The sequence below is a fragment of the Schistocerca cancellata genome, chromosome 1 (assembly GCF_023864275.1).
Source record: "Schistocerca cancellata isolate TAMUIC-IGC-003103 chromosome 1, iqSchCanc2.1, whole genome shotgun sequence".
Taxonomy (NCBI): Eukaryota; Metazoa; Arthropoda; class Insecta; order Orthoptera; family Acrididae; genus Schistocerca; species Schistocerca cancellata.
Genome location: NC_064626.1, coordinates 1,261,772,503 through 1,261,789,967, shown reverse-complemented (window position 1 = coordinate 1,261,789,967; position 17,465 = coordinate 1,261,772,503). Strand labels below are relative to the sequence as shown.

Below are 17,465 nucleotides of genomic sequence, written 5' to 3'. Positions count from 1 at the left end.
TCACCGCCACCAAAGAAATTTCGGGTAACCGCCAGTGCTGAAAAAATGATGGTGTCCATGTTCTGGGACAGCGAGGGCGTAATCCTTACCCATTGCGTTCCAAATGGCACTACGGTAACAGGTGCATCCTACGAAAATGTTTTGAAGAACAAATTCCTTCCTGCACTGCAACAAAAACGTCCGGGAAGGGCTGCGCGTGTGCTGTTTCACCAAGACAACGCACCCGCATATCGAGCTACGATACGCAACAGTTTCTTCGTGATAACAACTTTGAAGTGATTCCTCATGCTCCCTACTCACCTAACCTGGATCCTAGTGACTTTTGGCTTTTTCCAACAATGAAAGACACTCTCCGTGGCCGCACATTCACCAGCCGTGCTGCTATTGCCTCAGCGATTTTTCAGTGGTCAAAACAGACTCCTAAAGAAGCCTTCGCCGCTGCCATGGAACCATGGCGTCAGCGTTGTGAAAAATGTGTACGTCTGCAGGGCGATTACGTCGAGGAGTGAGTAGTTAATTAGTGAGTAGTTAATTAGAAAAAAAATCGGAGGCCTTAGAACTTGAATGCACCTCGTACTTCCTGAAGTCCCTATATACAAGGTATCCAACAAAGGCGTTTACGCAGCTTGAAGACGTCTCACCTCGCCTTGCCCCGGCTCGCTGCACTGCACTGTACAAATCCAACGTCTCTCTCTCTCTCTCTCTCTCTCTCTCTCCCTCTCTCTCTCTCTCTCTTTGTCTTTCTCTCTCTCTCTCTCTCTCTCTCTCTCTCTCTCACACACACACACACACACACACACACACACACACACAGTGTATTTATATCTCTCTCTCTGTCTCTCTCTCTCTTTTAATACAAAAGTAACGTTCCAAGAACGGGTACGTGACACAGCTAAATTCATAAAGCACCTGCAAAGTAAAATGATATTTCTATACAATCGCGGATAGAAGACGAGTCTCATTTCCAAGCAAATGATATATTTTTCCTTTCATTGATAGGAAACATTAAATAAGTGCTTTCCCTGTAATCTAGAAGACAACCATCTTCATACAGAAAGCATACAAAGAACATTTAACATTTACAGACGTAGCTTGTCGTACTTTTCAATTGTTTGCAACATAAACAGAATTATAGTTATTGTTGATCAGCAGTAAATCACTAACGCGTTCAGGATTTAATTGGCTGCGGCAATTTGTCAGTAACATTCCGGCTTTACTAAAGCAGCTTTCACTAGATGCGCTTGTTGCTGGGATGCATAAAATACGTCTTGCAACTGCAGCCAAATCTGGCAGATCTGTTTCATGTCTGCTCCACCACTTTAAGATGTCATCATCATCTCCGGGGTGCATTGAAATGTACAGATCTACTTCATCTGCTGCGGATGATCTGTTGTTCCTCCATTCCTTGAAACGATCTCTCTTTGTGGGTGGTGATGACACAGTACTTGAAGGATCTATGATAATAAACAAAATAGACAAGTAATACAGAACTGATATCGAGATCATCGAAACGTTCCCGTAAGAGACCGATGACCTCGCTGTTTGGTCTCTCCCCCCCCCCCCCCCCCCCCCCCAAACAACCCGACCCCCGTTCCCATAAAAACGAGGTGTTTTACGTTAATGACATATTATAGCCGACCGCGGTGGTCTAGCGGTTCTAGGCGCTCAGTCCGGAGCCGCGCGACTGCTACGGTCGCGGGTTCGAATCCTCCCTCGGGCATGGATGTGTGTGATGTCCTTAGGTTAGTTAGGTTTAAGTAGTTCTAAGTTCTAGGGGACTGATGACCATAGATGTTAAGTCCCATAGTGCTCAGAGCCATTTTTTTGAAATATTATACGAGTCACAACATTCCCGTTTCTCTATAATCACTTTCGACTAACTATTCAAAAACGATTATGTTAATGATTGCATGTTGTACCTGCGTACGTAGCACACATTTGTCGCACATTGCTAAGAATTTCCTGCTTTTCACTTATTTCAAGCATATTAACATCACGGAAGGACGGCCAATGAAACGATCTTTGTGAGGTTTCTTGCAACTGTGTTTCTTTAAATGAGTGGTTCGCGACTGGGAAAACAATAAAGTGGAGTAGTTTATGCACGATACGTACCCAGTAGACACACTGTTTTCATCTACAACCAACAGAAATGTACTCCATACTTGGCTTTTTAGACCTTCCCGTTTCTTTAATGTGTAAACATTGGTTTCAATCTTACGTCTTACTACACTGGCTTCCTCGTGCTGCATGATTACAGAGAGAGACACACCACAAATGAGAAGCCCGTACTGGCTGCAGTGTCACACGGATAATAACACGTGTAATGTGTTTGAAGTTATGTGCTATGTATTCGGTCACGGCTTCTATGCTCGGTCACAAGAACTAGTGCGGGTAGCCTATCCAGTTAGGGTGTGCTCGCCCCACCTCGTATTTTGTGCTCGCTTACTCGGTCATGCAGGACTCTATTATCCAGCATACTTGCCTTTGTGGCGTATACAGTGCCCTTCAGAATTCTCCAGACGAAGATGTCTAACTGCGTTAGATGGGGAGATCTGGGTGGAAACTCAACACTTCCTCGCCAGCCTATCCACCTCTCAACAAATGTTTCATGCAGAAATTGCGGCACGTCACGCTGATAATGTGACGGTGCACCGTCTTGTTGCAAAAAAACTCTTCGTCTCGGTACAGTTGGTGAACTGCTGATATGTCATTCCTGCAACGTGGTAATATACTTCACACCTGTCACTGTTCCTTCAAAAAAGGGTGGCCCTAAAACTCCTGTGACATGCCACACCACACTGACAACTCATCAAAATTAACAGCTCGTTCTACCGTAACATGAGAATTACCTAACATGACGAATATCTCCTGCCCAATGCACACAGTTATGTCTATTGATGGTTCCATTCAATTTAAATGTCGCCTTTTCAGACGAATCAATAATATTCAGTATAGCAAATCCATTCATAAAATTCGAGACAAATATCCGAATCGTCTTGATGCATCGCTTGAAGCAGCCTAGGAATGCGGGTTTTCAGCTTTGCTTGCTTGAGAATGCGGCGAAAACTTGATTTGTTTACATCTGATTCAAGTGCAGCTTGCCGTTTGGACTTCTTTGGGAATCTTGTGAAAGCTTGTACCACTGCCTCTACCCAGTTTGGTCCGCTATAGATTTGTACCTGACACGATCCCTTCTCCACAGCACGCTCAAATTTGTCGCGAATTTTCGTTATCGTTACACGCGCCAGCGGCGCAGTTCTGACTCTGCCTGTCATCGTCTCTGTACCATTTTCATGTTTTCACATTTCCAATAACAATCAACTTTCGTTGCTCCAAAAGAAACAATGTCTACACACACTAGTCATGACAGCACAATATACGACGCGTTGTCAATAAGTAATGCAACACATTTTTTTCTCGGCCAATTTCGGTTAGGTGCGTTTCTTTTGGCTTAAAACCAGAGCATCGCAGATATTCGTAGGCGTTTGCAGAATGTCTACGGGCATCTGGTAGCGAAGAAAAGCACGATGAATCGTTGTGCGAGGCATCTGCCACCATCGCAAAAGGGTCGTGCAATTCTGTCTGATCTCCCGCGTACCATTCAGCCGCACACATCTGTGACTACTGAAATGTTTCAGCATCGTGACGGTCTGACTCGAGGCGATCGTCGGATTACAATCGAAAAACTCCCTTCAGAACTGGACGTCTCTGTTGGTAGCGCTTACACATTCGTCCACCAGTTTTGATACTCGAAGGTGTGTGCGCGCTGCTTCCCTCGCCGCCTAACAGAAAAGCCTAAAGGGCAACGAAGGGCCGACTGTGAGGAATTGCTTGCGCGTTACGAGGCTTATCATGGCATTTTTTGTCGAACATCGTCACAGGCGATGAAACGTGGCTTCATCACTTCGAACCGGGAGCAAAACGGCACTGTATGGAATGGCACCGCACCACCTCTCCTTCGAAGAAAAAGTTTAAAGCCGTAACCGCAGCCGGAAGAGTCACGTCAATGGTCTTCTGGGACGTTGAAGGGGTTTTTCTGTTTGATGCTCTCCCTCATGGTGCAACTATCGACTCTAAAGTTTATTTTGCTACTCTCAGGAAATTGAAGAAATGACTCCAGCGTGTTCGTCGCCGCAAACATGCAAACGAACTTCTCCTCCCCCTTGACAATGCAGGTTGTCACACAAATCTGTGCACCCGAGAGGAGCTCACAAAACTTCATTGGAGTGTCCTTCCTCACGCTTCCTACAGCCCAGATCTCGCACCTTCCGACTTCCATCTGTTTGGCCTGATGAAGGACATACTCCGTGGGAAGCAGTCTGGGGATTATGGGGAGATTATTGGTGCAGTAAGATGTTGGCTCCGAAGTCGCGCACTAGAGTGGTACCATGTAGGCATACAGGCTCTCGCAGTAAGGTGGCGTGAGGTCGTCGCACTGAACGGATATTATGTTGAAGAATACGGTTTTGTAGATAAAAGAGTGGGAAATTATACGGTGTATTGTAATCCTGAATAAAAGCAATCCGCTTTCAAAAAAATGTGTTCCGTTTATTATTGCTTACATCTACATCCACATGGATACTCTGCAAATCACGTTTAAGTGCCTGGCAGAGGGTTCATCGAACCACCTTCACAATTCTCTACTATTCCAATCTCGTATAGCGCGCGGAAAGAATGAACACCTATATCTTTCCGTACGAGCTCTGATTTCCCTTATTTTATCTTGGTGATCGTTCCTCCCTATGTAGGTCGGTGTCAACAAAATATTTTCGCATTCGGAGGAGAAGGGTGGTGATTGGAATTTCGTGACAAGATTCCGTCGCAACGAAAAACGCCTTTCTTTTAATGATTTCCAGCCCAAATCCCGTATCATTTCTGCGACACTCTCTCCCGTATTTCGCGATAATACAAAACGTGCTGCCTTTCTTTGAACTTTTTCGATGTACTCCGGCAGTCCTATCTGGTAAGGATCCCACTCCGCGCAGCAGTATTCTAAAAGAGGACGGAAAATCGTAGTGTAGGCAGTCTTCAAAAAATGGTTCAAATGGCTCTGAGCACTATGCGACTTAACGTATGAGGTCATCAGTCGCCTAGACCTTAGAACTAATTAAATCTAACTGACCTAAGGACATCACACACATCCATTCCCGAGGCAGGATTCGAACCTGCGACCGTAGCGGTCGTTCGGTTCCACACTGTAGCGCCCAGAACCGCACGGCCACACCGACCGGCGTAGGCAGTCTCCTTAGTAGGTATGTTACATTTTATAAGTGTCCTGCCAATAAAACGTAGCCTTTGGTTAGCCTTCCCCACAACATTTTCTGTGTGTTCTTTCCAATTTAAGGTGTTTACTTGAATTTACGGCTCTTAGATTAGACTGATTTGTCGTTAACCGAAGTTTAACAAGTTCCTTTTCGCAATCATGTGGATGACCTCACACTTTTCGTTATTTAGGGTTAACTGCCACTTTTCGAACCATTCCGAAATTCTTCTAAATCCTTTTTGCAGTTTGTTTTGATCTTATGATGACTTTATTAGTCGATAAACGACAGCGTCATCTGCAAACAGCCGAAGACGGCTGCTCACATTGTCTCCCAAATCGTTTGTATAGATGAGGAACAGCAAAGACCCTATAACACTATCTCGAGGAACGCCTGAAACCACTTCTGTTTTACTCGATGACTTTCCGTCAATTACTGCCAAGTGTGACCTCTCTGACAGGAAATCGCAAATCCAGTCACATAACTGAGACGATATTCCATAAGCACGAAATTTTACTACGAACCGCTTGTGTGGTACAATGTCAAAAGCCTTCCGGAAATCCAGAAATACGGAATCGATCTGAAATCCCTTGTCAATAGCACTCAGTACTTCATGTGAATAAAGAGGTAGTTGTGTTTCACAGGAACGATATTATCTAAACCCATGTTGACAGTGTGTCAAGAGACCGTTTCCTTCGATGTAATTCATAATGTTCGGACACAATATATGTTCTAAAATCCTGCTGCTTATCGACGTTAACGATATGGGCCTGTAATTTAGTGGTTTACTCCAACTACCTTTCTTGAATATTGGTGTGACCTGTGCAACCTTCCAGTCTTTGGGTACTGATCTTTCATCGGGCGAACGGCTGTATATGATCGTTAAGTATGGAGCTAATGCATCAGCATACTCCGAAAGGAACCTAATTGGTATACAGTCTGGGCCAGAAGACTTGCTTTTATTAAGTGATTTGAGTTGCTTCACTACTCCGAGGAGATTTACTTCTACGTCACTCATGTTGGCAGCTGTTCTCGATTCGACTTCTGGAATATTTACTTCGTCTTCGTATTAACAGAATCTTCCGTCGGTTCTTGGTAGAACAACATTATAATAAATGAAAAGCACCAGTTTGTTTTTGTTCTACAATATTACTTTCATTGTTAACCGGTTTTAGGCTTACAAGACCCTCTTCAGACATGTCTGAAGATGGCCTTGTAAGCCGAAAACCGGTTAACAATAAAAGTAATATTGTAGAACAAAAGCAAACTGGTGCTTTTCATTTATTACTTCGTCTTCTTTTGTGAAGGCATTTAGGAAGGCTGTGTTTAGTAAATCTGCTTTGGCAGCACTGTGTTCGATAGTATCTCCATTGTTATCGCGCAGAGAAGGCATTGATTGTTTCTTGCCGCTAACATACTTCACATACGACCAGAATCTCTTTGGATATTCTACTCCCCTCGTAACAAAAACTGGATGAAGTTATCATTAATACCTCCCCTGTTGTTGTTGTTGTGGTCTTCCGTCCTGAGACTGGTTTGATGCAGCTCTCCATGCTACTCTATCCTGTGCAAGCTTCTTCATCTCCCAGTACCTACTGCACCCTACGTCCTTCTGAATCTGCTTAGTGTATTCATCTCTTGGTCTCCCTCTACGATTTTTACCCTCCACGCTGCCCTCAAGTACTAAACTGGTGATCCCTTGATGCCTCAGAACATGCCCTACTAACCGATCCCTTCTTCTAGTCAAGTTGTGTCACAAACTCCTCTTCTCCCTAATTCTATTCAATACCTCCTCATTAGTTTTGTGATCTACCCATGTAGTCTTCAGCATTCTTCTGTAGCACCACATTTCGAAAGCATCTATTCTTTTCTTGTCCAAACTATTTATCGTCCATGTTTCACTTCCATAAGTGGCTACACTCAATACAAATACTTAAACACTTAAATCAATACTCGATGTTAACAAATCTGTCTTCTTCAGAAACGCTTTCCTTGCCATTGCCAGTCTACATTTTATATCCTCTCTACTTCGACCATCATCAGTTATTTTGCTCCCCAAATAGCAAAACTCCGTTACTACTTTAAGTGTCTCATTTTCTAATCTAATTCCCTCAGCATCACCCGACTTAATTCGACTACATTCCATTATCCTCGTTTTGCTTTTGTTGATGTTCATCTTATAGCCTCCTTTCAAGACACTGTCCATTCCGTTCAACTGCTCTTCCAAGTCCTTTGCTGTCTCTGACAGAATTACAATGTCATCGGCGAACCTCAAAGTTTTTATTTCTTCCCAGTTATTAAAGCTCAAACAGTAACTCCTTTGTGGTGTACCCTGTACATTGTATCACTTCACTGCCATGACGTCAGCGGTAGAGTGGCGCACTACAGCTTGCTACCGGCTCTACACCACCTACAGCGCTCCAAAGATCCCAATGTGCTAATATTTAGTCCAGTGAGCTTTGTCATTAGTTGGCGAGACCACATCTCGGCCTTCTGCCGGCAGACACGGTGCCGGAGCTGCAGTCGACGTTCATCGAGCAGGCGCTGAGCCCGGGACCGCCCGTGTCGCTGCGCTGCTCGGCCGCCGGCAGCCCGCCCCCGCAGTTCACCTGGAGGCTGGACGGGCAGGCCCTCACCGCCGCCAGGCTGGGCCACAGGTGAGGCAGCTGGTCCGACTGGCCGAGTGGATGCGGGGCTGAGTGCTGGTTACCTTGGAAAAGATATGGAATTGCACTGAAAATACCCAGACATAAGGGGCAGACGTTGATTCAGTATAACGGATCGTAGGCTTGGCAATTTAAGGATCAGGAGAAAGAAAACTGGCGTTCTACGGATCGGAGAGTGGAATGTCAGATCCCTTAATCGGGCAGGTAGGTTAGAAAATTTAAAAATGGAAATGGATAGGTTAAAGTTAGATATAGTGGGAATTAGTGAAGTTCGGTGGCAGGAGGAACAAGACTTCTGGTCAGGTGACTACAGGGTTATAAATACAAAATCAAACAGGGGTAATGCAGGAGTAGTAATGGCCGAAGTAGAGAGGATATAAAAAGTAGACTGGCAATGGCAAGGAAAGCGTTTCTGAAGAAGAGAAATTTGCTGACATCGAGTATAGATTTAAGTGTCAGGAAGTCGTTTCTGAAAGTATTTGTATGGAGTGTAGCCATGTATGGAAGTGAAACGTGCACGATAAATAGTTCAGACAAGAAGAGAATAGAAGCTTTCGAAATGTGGTGCTACAGAAGAATGCTGAAGATTAGATGGGTAGACCACATAACTAATGAGGAAGTATTGAATAGAATTGGGGAGAGGAGGAGCTTGTGGCACAACTTGACTAGAAGAAGGGATCGGTTGGTAGGACATGTTCTGAGACATCGAGGGATCACCAATTTAGTATTGGAGGGCAGCGTGGAGGGTAAAAATCGTAGAGGGAGACCAAGATATGAATACACTAAGCAGATTCAGAAGGATGTAGGCTGCAGTAGGTACTGGGAGATGAAGAAGCTTGCACAGGATAGAGCAGCATGGAGAGCTGCATCAAACCAGTCTCAGGACTGAAGGACACAACAACATAGGTTTAATAATGAATAAAAAAATAGGAGTGCGGGTAAGATACTACAAACAGCATAGTGAACGTATTATAGTGGCCAAGATAGACACGAAGCCCACGCCTACTACAGTAGTACAAGTTTATACGCCAACTAGCTCTGCAGATGACGAAGAAATTGAAGAAATGTATGATGAGATAAAAGAAATTATTCAGGTAGTGAAGGGAGACGAAAATTTAATAGTCATGGGTCACTGGAACTCGACAGTAGGAAAAGGGAGAGAAGGAAACATAGAAGGTGAATATGGATTGGGGGTAAGGATTGAAAGAGGAAGCCGCCTGGTAGAGTTTTGCACAGAGTATAACTTAATCATAGCTAACACTTGGTTCAAGAATCATAAAAGAAGGTTGTATACATGGAAGAATCCTGGAGATACTGAAAGGTATCAGATAGATTATATAATGGTAAGACAGAGATTTAGGAATCAGATAATAAATTTTAAGACTTTTCAAGGGGCAGATGTAGATTCTGACCACAATCTATTCGTTATGAACTGTAGATTAAAACTGAAGAAATTGCAAACAGGTGGGAATTTAAGTAGATGGGACCTGGATAAACTGACCAAACCAGACGTTGTACAGAGTTTCAGGGAGAGCATAAGAGAGCAATTGACAGGAATGGGGGAAAGAAATACAGTAGAAGAAGAATGGGTAGCTCTGAGGGATGAAGTAGTGAAGGCAGCAGAGGATCAAGTAGGTAAAAAGACGAGGGCTAGTAGAAATCCTTGGGTAACAGAAGAAATATTGAATTTAATTGTTGAAAGCAGAAAATATAAAAATGCAGTAAATGAAGCAGGCAAAAAGGAATACAAACGTCTCAAAAATGAGATCGACAGGAAGTATAAAATGGCTAAGCAGGCATGGCTAGAGGACAAATGTAAGGATGTAGGGGCTTATCTCACTAGGGGTAAGATAGATACTGCCTACAGGAAAATTAAAGAGACCTGTTGAGAAAAGAGACCCACTTTTATGGATATCAAGAGCTCAGATGGAAACCCAGTTCTAAGCAAAGAAGGGAAAGCAGAAAGGTGGAAGGAGTATATAGAGTGGCTATACAAGGGCGATGTACTTGAGGACAATATTATGGAAATGTAAGAGGATCTAGATGAAGATGAAATGGGAGATACGATACTGCGTGAAGAGTTCGACAGAGCACTGAAAGGCCTGAGTCGAAACAAGGCCCCGGGAGTAGACAACATTCCATTAAAACTACTGACGGCCTTGGGAGAGCCAGTCCTGACAAAACTCTACCATCTGGTGAGCAAGATATTATGAGACAGGCGAAATACCCTCAGATTTCAAGAAGAATATAATAATTCCAATCCCAAAGAAACAGGTGCTGACAGATGTGAAAATTACCGAACCTTCAGTTTAATAAGTCACGACTGCAAAATACTAACACGAATTCTTTACAGACGAATGGAAAAACTGGTAGAACCCGACCTCGGGGAAGATCAGTTTGGATTCTGTAGAAATGTTGGAACACGTGAGGCAATACTGACCCTAAGACTTATCTTAGAAGAAAGATTAAGGAAAGGCAAACCTACGTTTCTAGCATACGTAGACTTAGAGAAAGCTTTTGACAATGTTGACTGGAACACTCTCTTTCAAATTCTAAAGGTGGCAGGGGTAGAATACAGGGAGTGAAAGGCTATTTACAATTTGTACAGACACCAGATGGCAGTTATAAGAGTCGAGGGGCATGAAAGGGAAGCAGTGGTTGGGAAGGGAGTGAGACGGGGTTGTAGCCTCTCCTCGATGTTATTCAATCTGTATATTTAGCAAGCAGTAAAGGAAACAAAAGTAAAATTCGGAGTAGGTATTAAAATCCATGGAGAAGAAATAAAAACTTTGAGGTTCGCCGATGACATTCTAATTCTATCAGAGACAGCAAAGGACTTGGAAGAGCAGTTAAAGGAATGGACAGTGTGTTGAAAGGAGGATGTAAGATGAACATCAACAAAAGCACTAGGCGCTGCAGTCCGGAACGGCGGGACTACTACGGTCGCAGGTTCGAATCCTGCCTCGGGCATGGATGTGTGTGATGTCTTTAGGTTAGTTAGGTTTAAGTAGTTCTAAGTTCTAGGGGACTGATGACCTAAGATGTTAAGTCCCATAGTGCTCAGAGCAATTTGAACCATTTGAACAAAAGCAAAACGAGGATAATGGAATGTAGTCGAATTAAGTCGGGTGATGCTGAGGAAATTAGATTAGGAAATGAGATACTTAAAGTAGTAAAGGAGTTTTGCACTTTGGGGAGCAAAATAACTCATGTTGGTAGAAGTAGAGAGTATATAAAACGTAAACTGGCAATGGCAAGGAAAGCGTTTCTGAAGAAGAGAAATTTGTTACCATCGAGTATAGATTTAAGTGTCAGGAAGTCGTTTCTGAAAGTATTTGTATGGTGTGTATGGAAGTGAAACATGGACGATAAATAGTTTGGACAAGAAGAAAATAGAAGCTTTCGAAATGTTGTGCTGCAGAAGAATGTTGAAGATTAGATGGGTAGATCACATATCTAATGAGGAGGTATCGAATAGAATTGGTGAGAAGAGGAGTTTGTGGCACAACTTGACTAGAAGAAGGGACCGGTTGGTAGGACATGTTCTGATGCATCAAGGGATCACAAATTTAGCATTGGAGGGCAGCGTGGAGAGTAAAAATCGTAGAGGAAGACCGAGAGATGAATACACTAAGCAGATTCAGAAGAATGTAGGTTGCAGTAAGTACTGGGAGATGAAGAAGCTTGCACAGGATAGAGTAGCATGGAGAGCTGCATCAAACCAGTCTCAGGACTGAAGACCACACCAACAACACGGGGCAGAGCACACTATCTTGGTGCTGACTCATCCACAGAGACTGGTGCGTTGTGTATACCCCAGGGGAGTGTAATACAACCACTGCTGCAGCACACTATCTTGAGTAGTGACTCATCTGCAGACACTGGTGTGACAAGGTGTGCTCCACCAGCGTGTCAGACAACCATTGCTGCAGTGCACTGCCTTAAATGGTTTAACATCGAGACTTATAAGAAGTACGATCATATGGGGTATGAAGGGAAATTTGTGACACGAGTGAGGGTTTTCGGTAGCGAGACACAACATATGATCTTGGACAGAGTGTCATTGACAGATGCAGAATTAACTTCCGGTATCTCCCAGTGGAAATAATTGCACCCGTTGCTGTTGATGATTCATTCTGATGACCTTGCAGAAAATGCTAACTATAGTCCCAGACTTTTCGCAGATGGTGCAGTTATCTATAATGAAGTGCTGTCTGAAGAAAGCCGTGCTAATATTCAGCCCTTAACTCATGAGGTGCGGTCTCTCAGACCACGGGAAAATTTTCGAACTCTCTCTGCAAGGCAAGTTTTGGTGGAATACATCTATACTCCGCCTACCATCCTTAAATTGCCAAGCCTACGATATTTTGTTGTTGGTTGCGTTATCGCCTTCTGTGTTTATTGTCGACACGTGTTACTGACAGGTGTTGGAGTCTCCTAGTCCGCGACTTGTGAACTGCGTACCTGTTTTCTTCATTACAGTGCCGTATAGCTCAAAATGTGTTAGCACGAATGTGTCATATTTAACTTTCCCGAGTTTGAAGAAATTGTTAATCGGTCTATGGAGGAAAGTGTTAGTGGTACAGATGAAGAAATAAACGAAAAATATGACGATTTTACATTAGGCAGTGATCACAGTTCTGCTATCGAACAAGACTATCATTCAGAGGAAGAAAGTTGTGATGGGGATCTGTCTGTTTCTTCAATGAAATACTTTGTGTCTGTTAAAAATTCTGTTCTGCGTGGTGATAAGAAAAATTTAGTTCCCAGAAATGAATATCAATTTGACAGACCTTTTTTGTGCGTATCGGGTGGAATTTTTATGCGCAAATTTAAACCCTAGGAATTTAGTTTTATTTGGAAATTTATTTGCTACAGAGATTGTATAATTTTTCTGAATGTAAAATTCAATACTCTACCAGTCTATTTATGTGTACTATTTAAAAGAACCGTACAAAATTATGTGCGTTTGTGTGATAAATAGTAAAATATTGCACCCTTTGTTTAGTGAAATAAAATAAACCAGAAGTATTTTATACAATATTTAAATAATAGTAAAAATAAATGTTATATAGCATAAATTGAAAATTTCAAGTGATTTTTGCATTAAATCTCGGTTTAAACTTAGGGGTCCAAGAGACACCACCCTATGGTATATGTTACAGAAAAGTCACCTTGTAACGTGCGTGCGGGGCACACGATACTCCTTAAAGCCTGTACTATGGTAAGTGGACGGGCTTCACCTTACGAGAAAGGATTTTTGTATAGATATTGACCGCGTGTACCTGAATAGAGGCAAATCAGACTTACACCCACTCTGTAATAACAATGATACGTCAAGTAAGTCCGAAATGCAACTACACGTTAGGACGGACAAAAAGCAACACAGCAGATGCTACCAATTTGTTAATAATACGGTCGCCAGCCTAATTAGGCATTATCTGAGTTTCTTCCCTGTACAAGTTGATGTACGTTCATGCAAAACAACATGTAGTAACACTGCATAATATGGTAAATTTTAGAACCAGAAAATCTACTGAACTGATAATTTTACTTTCTGTACTGATATGGATAAACCATAAATACATAGCACTACACTATAATGTTTACTACAAAACTTCGTACTGTCTATTGATCTCATTAAAATCGGGCATAGGTTACCCCAGAAATAGCACTTTCGAAACAAACACACACAATGTCAATTTTGATAAAGGTAAAACACTGAAAAATTTTGGTTTTTAATATTGACTTTAACTTTGCAGGTCAAATCAGTTTAGAACACTTCAGAATTCAAATGAATAAAAAAGGGGGGGGGACCCTGAAACTGTTACGATCACTGTATTAAAAAATTTGATTACTGAAATCAGTATGTACTCAAGATTTCCAATATATTACTTACTACTCTTTCTATCTTATTTCCTGCTCAATTAAATACCATTATATCTGTCTCGAAATAATTATACTTCATTACTAAATCAGTATCAAAATTATCTTCCAACTTTGTCAGTCCTCCGTTATTCATTAAATAGTTCATTAACAAGACAGTTCCTTAAACATCATTCTAACATAGCTAGGTCTGCAGGTAATTATTTTTAACACAAACTTTAATTCTTCATTTCGGGATGCTCGGATTGCACAACATTTGGAAAGGACCCTGTCTAGGTTAGTAGTGAGGATAATTAAATGATAGGACAATTCTGGTAAAATTTAAGTTGTTATTGAACAGTATGGAACAAAAGTAACACTGGTCCGCACGAATACAGTACTAAAAGTTTCAACCTGTTCGTATCGATGCGGCGGTTGGCAGGCGGCGAGATGGCGAGGCACAGAGCACACATACAACCACAGCAATGGCTCTTGATGTATCGGCACTTTACTTCTTCTTAGCGTCGCAATACTTTTCCATTTAGTGCCTATGGAATTTTGCCATGCTGTATAGGCGTTGGAACGGCATACTCGAGGCTCAATGAAATTACGTCTTCCAGAAGAGCCTCCTCGCTTCACAACATGTTGCTCAGACCAATGCCCAACTCCGACTACCACTGCTGAGCCCGTTATGCCGTGCAGCGCCCGTGTGCATTTTCCCGCGCTCGCCTGCCATCCACCTTTTACCGCTCCCCTATAGACAGGGTATTCACCCGAGGTTTTGCATTCCACATATCCTAATACATTGCCTACGTATGGACCAGACGCACAGTTACAATTTTAACATTTTACAACAGTCTCAACATTTGTTACACTTCAATTCTATTACAATATTGCTTGAAATTTGACATAAACATTAATATTTACATTGAAAATTGTTTACAGTTTCCTTAACATAATGGTATGAAACAAAAAAGAAATGAAATCAGAACATCAGTTACACTAATTTATCGAAAAATCAGATGGAAAAAAAATTTTATATGTACCATAGTACAGCGTTGTTGTTGTTACAACCTCGCGACTTAAGGGCTAGATAATATTTCAGAGAGGTGCAAATTTTGCCAACTTGCTTTAAATGCTAAAAAATGTAACATTATGCTCTTGAAAAAACGGAAAATCGTAGTTTTGGGTACAGTGCACTTCTACCACAATTTCCGGGTTGTGCCTTGTTTTATAGTGTTGTTATACACCGATGAGCCGAAACGTTAGGATTGTTAGTCCGTCTTTTGAATGAAATACGTCACTGGTTCTGGATATCAGAGATCCGACAGTTTGTTGGTAGGCTTGTGGAGGTATGTTGCATTAGATGTCTACGCGGAGGTCATGTAATTTGTGTAAATAACGGGTCGCCGATTTTCGTACGCGGTGATGTCGGCCTGGGTGGGATCCATAGGATTTACATCAGGCGTATTTGGTCGCCGCGACATCAGCGTGAGTTAACTGTACTGCTCCTCAAACCGCTGTAACACGGCTGTGGCTCTGAGACACGGATAGTTACTCACATATACACAGCTGAAAGATGATGTCGCCGTCGGGGAAGATACCAAGCATGAAGGGATGTAGGTACTTCGCAGCTGCCATCGTATCTTCGATTGCTACCACAGGTCCTATGCAAGCCGAGGAGAATGTATCCCGTAGCATCACGCTGCTCCCATCAGCTTGTGGCGCTCAGCACGTTTCGAGTCGCCGTTCACCTCGATGACGGCGTTCGTGGAAACGACCACCGACCTAGCGTAGCAAGAATGTGATTCACCTGAAGAGCGACACGTTTACACTGATTGAAGGTCGAATCCCGATGGCCCCGAGCCTACTGCAATCGTAACTGACAATGGCGTTGGGCCAACATGCGAACACGTACGGATAGTCTGCTGCGGAGCTCAATGCTCAACAATGTACGACGAATCGTGCTCTCCGACACATTTGTGCGTGCACCAGCATTGTGCTCTTTCAGCAGAGATACCACAGATCACCATCTATCCTACTTTCCAGAGCAGACAAGCCTCCGAACCCCACGTTCTTGAAGAGTCGTGGACGCCCAACCATTTGGAGCCTACTGGAGTTCCATTGTCCTACCTTTTCCCGTAGGTGCTCACGACAGTAGCACGTGAGCTTCCGATCGGCTTCGCCGTTTTCGAGACACTCCTTCAAAGGCTCTTCACAATAACACACTAGTGGCCATTAAAACTGCTACACCAAGAAGAAATAAAGATGATAAACGGGTTTTCATTGGACAAATATACTAGAACTGACATGTGATTCCATTTTCACGCTATTCGGGTGTATATATCCTAAGAAATCAGTACCCAGAACAACCACATCTGGCCGTAGCAATAGCCTTGATACGCCTGGGCATTGCGTCAAACAGAGCTTGGATGGCGTGTACAGGTACAGCTGCCCATGCCGCTTCAACACGATACCACAGTTCATCAAGAGTAGTGACTGGCGTATTGTGGCTCGCTCGGACACCATTGACCAGACGTTTTCCATTGGTGAGAGATCTGGAGAATGTGCTGGCCAGGGCAGCAGTCGAACATTTTCTGTAACCAGAAATGCCCGTACAGGACCTGCAACATACGGTCGAGCATTATCCTGCTGAAACGTAGGGTTTCGCAGGGGTCGATTGAAGGGTAGAGCCACGGGTCGCAACCCATCTGAAATGTAACGTCCACTGTTCAAAGTGCCGTCAATGCGAACAAGAGGTGACCGAGACGTGTAACCAATGGCACCCCTTACCATCACGCCGGGTGATACGCCAGTATGGCGATGACGAATACACGCTTCCAATGTGCGTTCAACGCGATGTCGCCAAACACGGATGAAACCATCATGATGCTGTAAACAGAGCCTGGATTCATCCGAAAAAATGACGTTTTGCCATTCGTGCACCCAGGTTCGTCGTTGGGTACACCATCGCAGGCGCTCCTATCCGTGATGCAGCGTCAAGGGTAACCGCAGCCATGGTCTCCGAGCTGATAGTCCATGCTGCTACAAACGTCGTCGAACTGTCCGTGCAGATGGTTGTTGTATTGCAGTTGTCCCCATCTGTTGACTGCACGATCCGTTACAGCCATGCGGATAAGATGCCTGTCATCTCGACTGCTAGTGATACGAGGCCGTTGGGAGTTAGCACGGCGTTGCGTATTACCCTCCTGAACCCACAGATTCCATATTCTGCTAACAGCCATTGGATCTCGACCAACGCGAGCAGCAATGTCGCGATACGATAAACCGCAATCGCGATAGGCTACAATCCGACCTTTATCAAAGTCGGAAACGTGATGGTACGCATTTCTCCTCCTTACACGAGGCATCACAACAACGTTTCACCAGGCAACGCCAGTCAACTGCTGTTTGTGTATGAGAAATCGGTTGGAAACTTTCCTCATGTCAGCACGTTGTAGGTGTCGCCACCGGCGCCAACCTTGCGTGAATGCTCTGAAAAGCTAATAATTTGCGTATCACAGCATCTTTTTCCTGTTGGTTACATTTCGCGCCTGTAGCAACTTCGTGGTGTAGCAATTTTAATGGCCAGTAGTGTAATAATTTGCCCTTTGTCACAGTCGCTTATCTCAATGGATCTCCCGATTTGCAGCCTACATCTTCGCTAAGGCCA

General features: G+C 43.4%; 1 protein-coding gene across 1 annotated transcript in view; it reads left to right on the top strand.

Annotated features, from left to right (window-relative positions):
- Positions 1 to 17,465, top strand: part of LOC126144870 (Down syndrome cell adhesion molecule-like protein Dscam2) — a 549,485-nt gene that overhangs the window by 185,284 nt on the left and 346,736 nt on the right. The window contains exon 7 of the mRNA XM_049915521.1: positions 7,765 to 7,918. Coding sequence (XP_049771478.1) covers positions 7,765 to 7,918 — 154 coding nt within the window. The remainder of the gene's footprint in view (positions 1 to 7,764; positions 7,919 to 17,465) is intronic.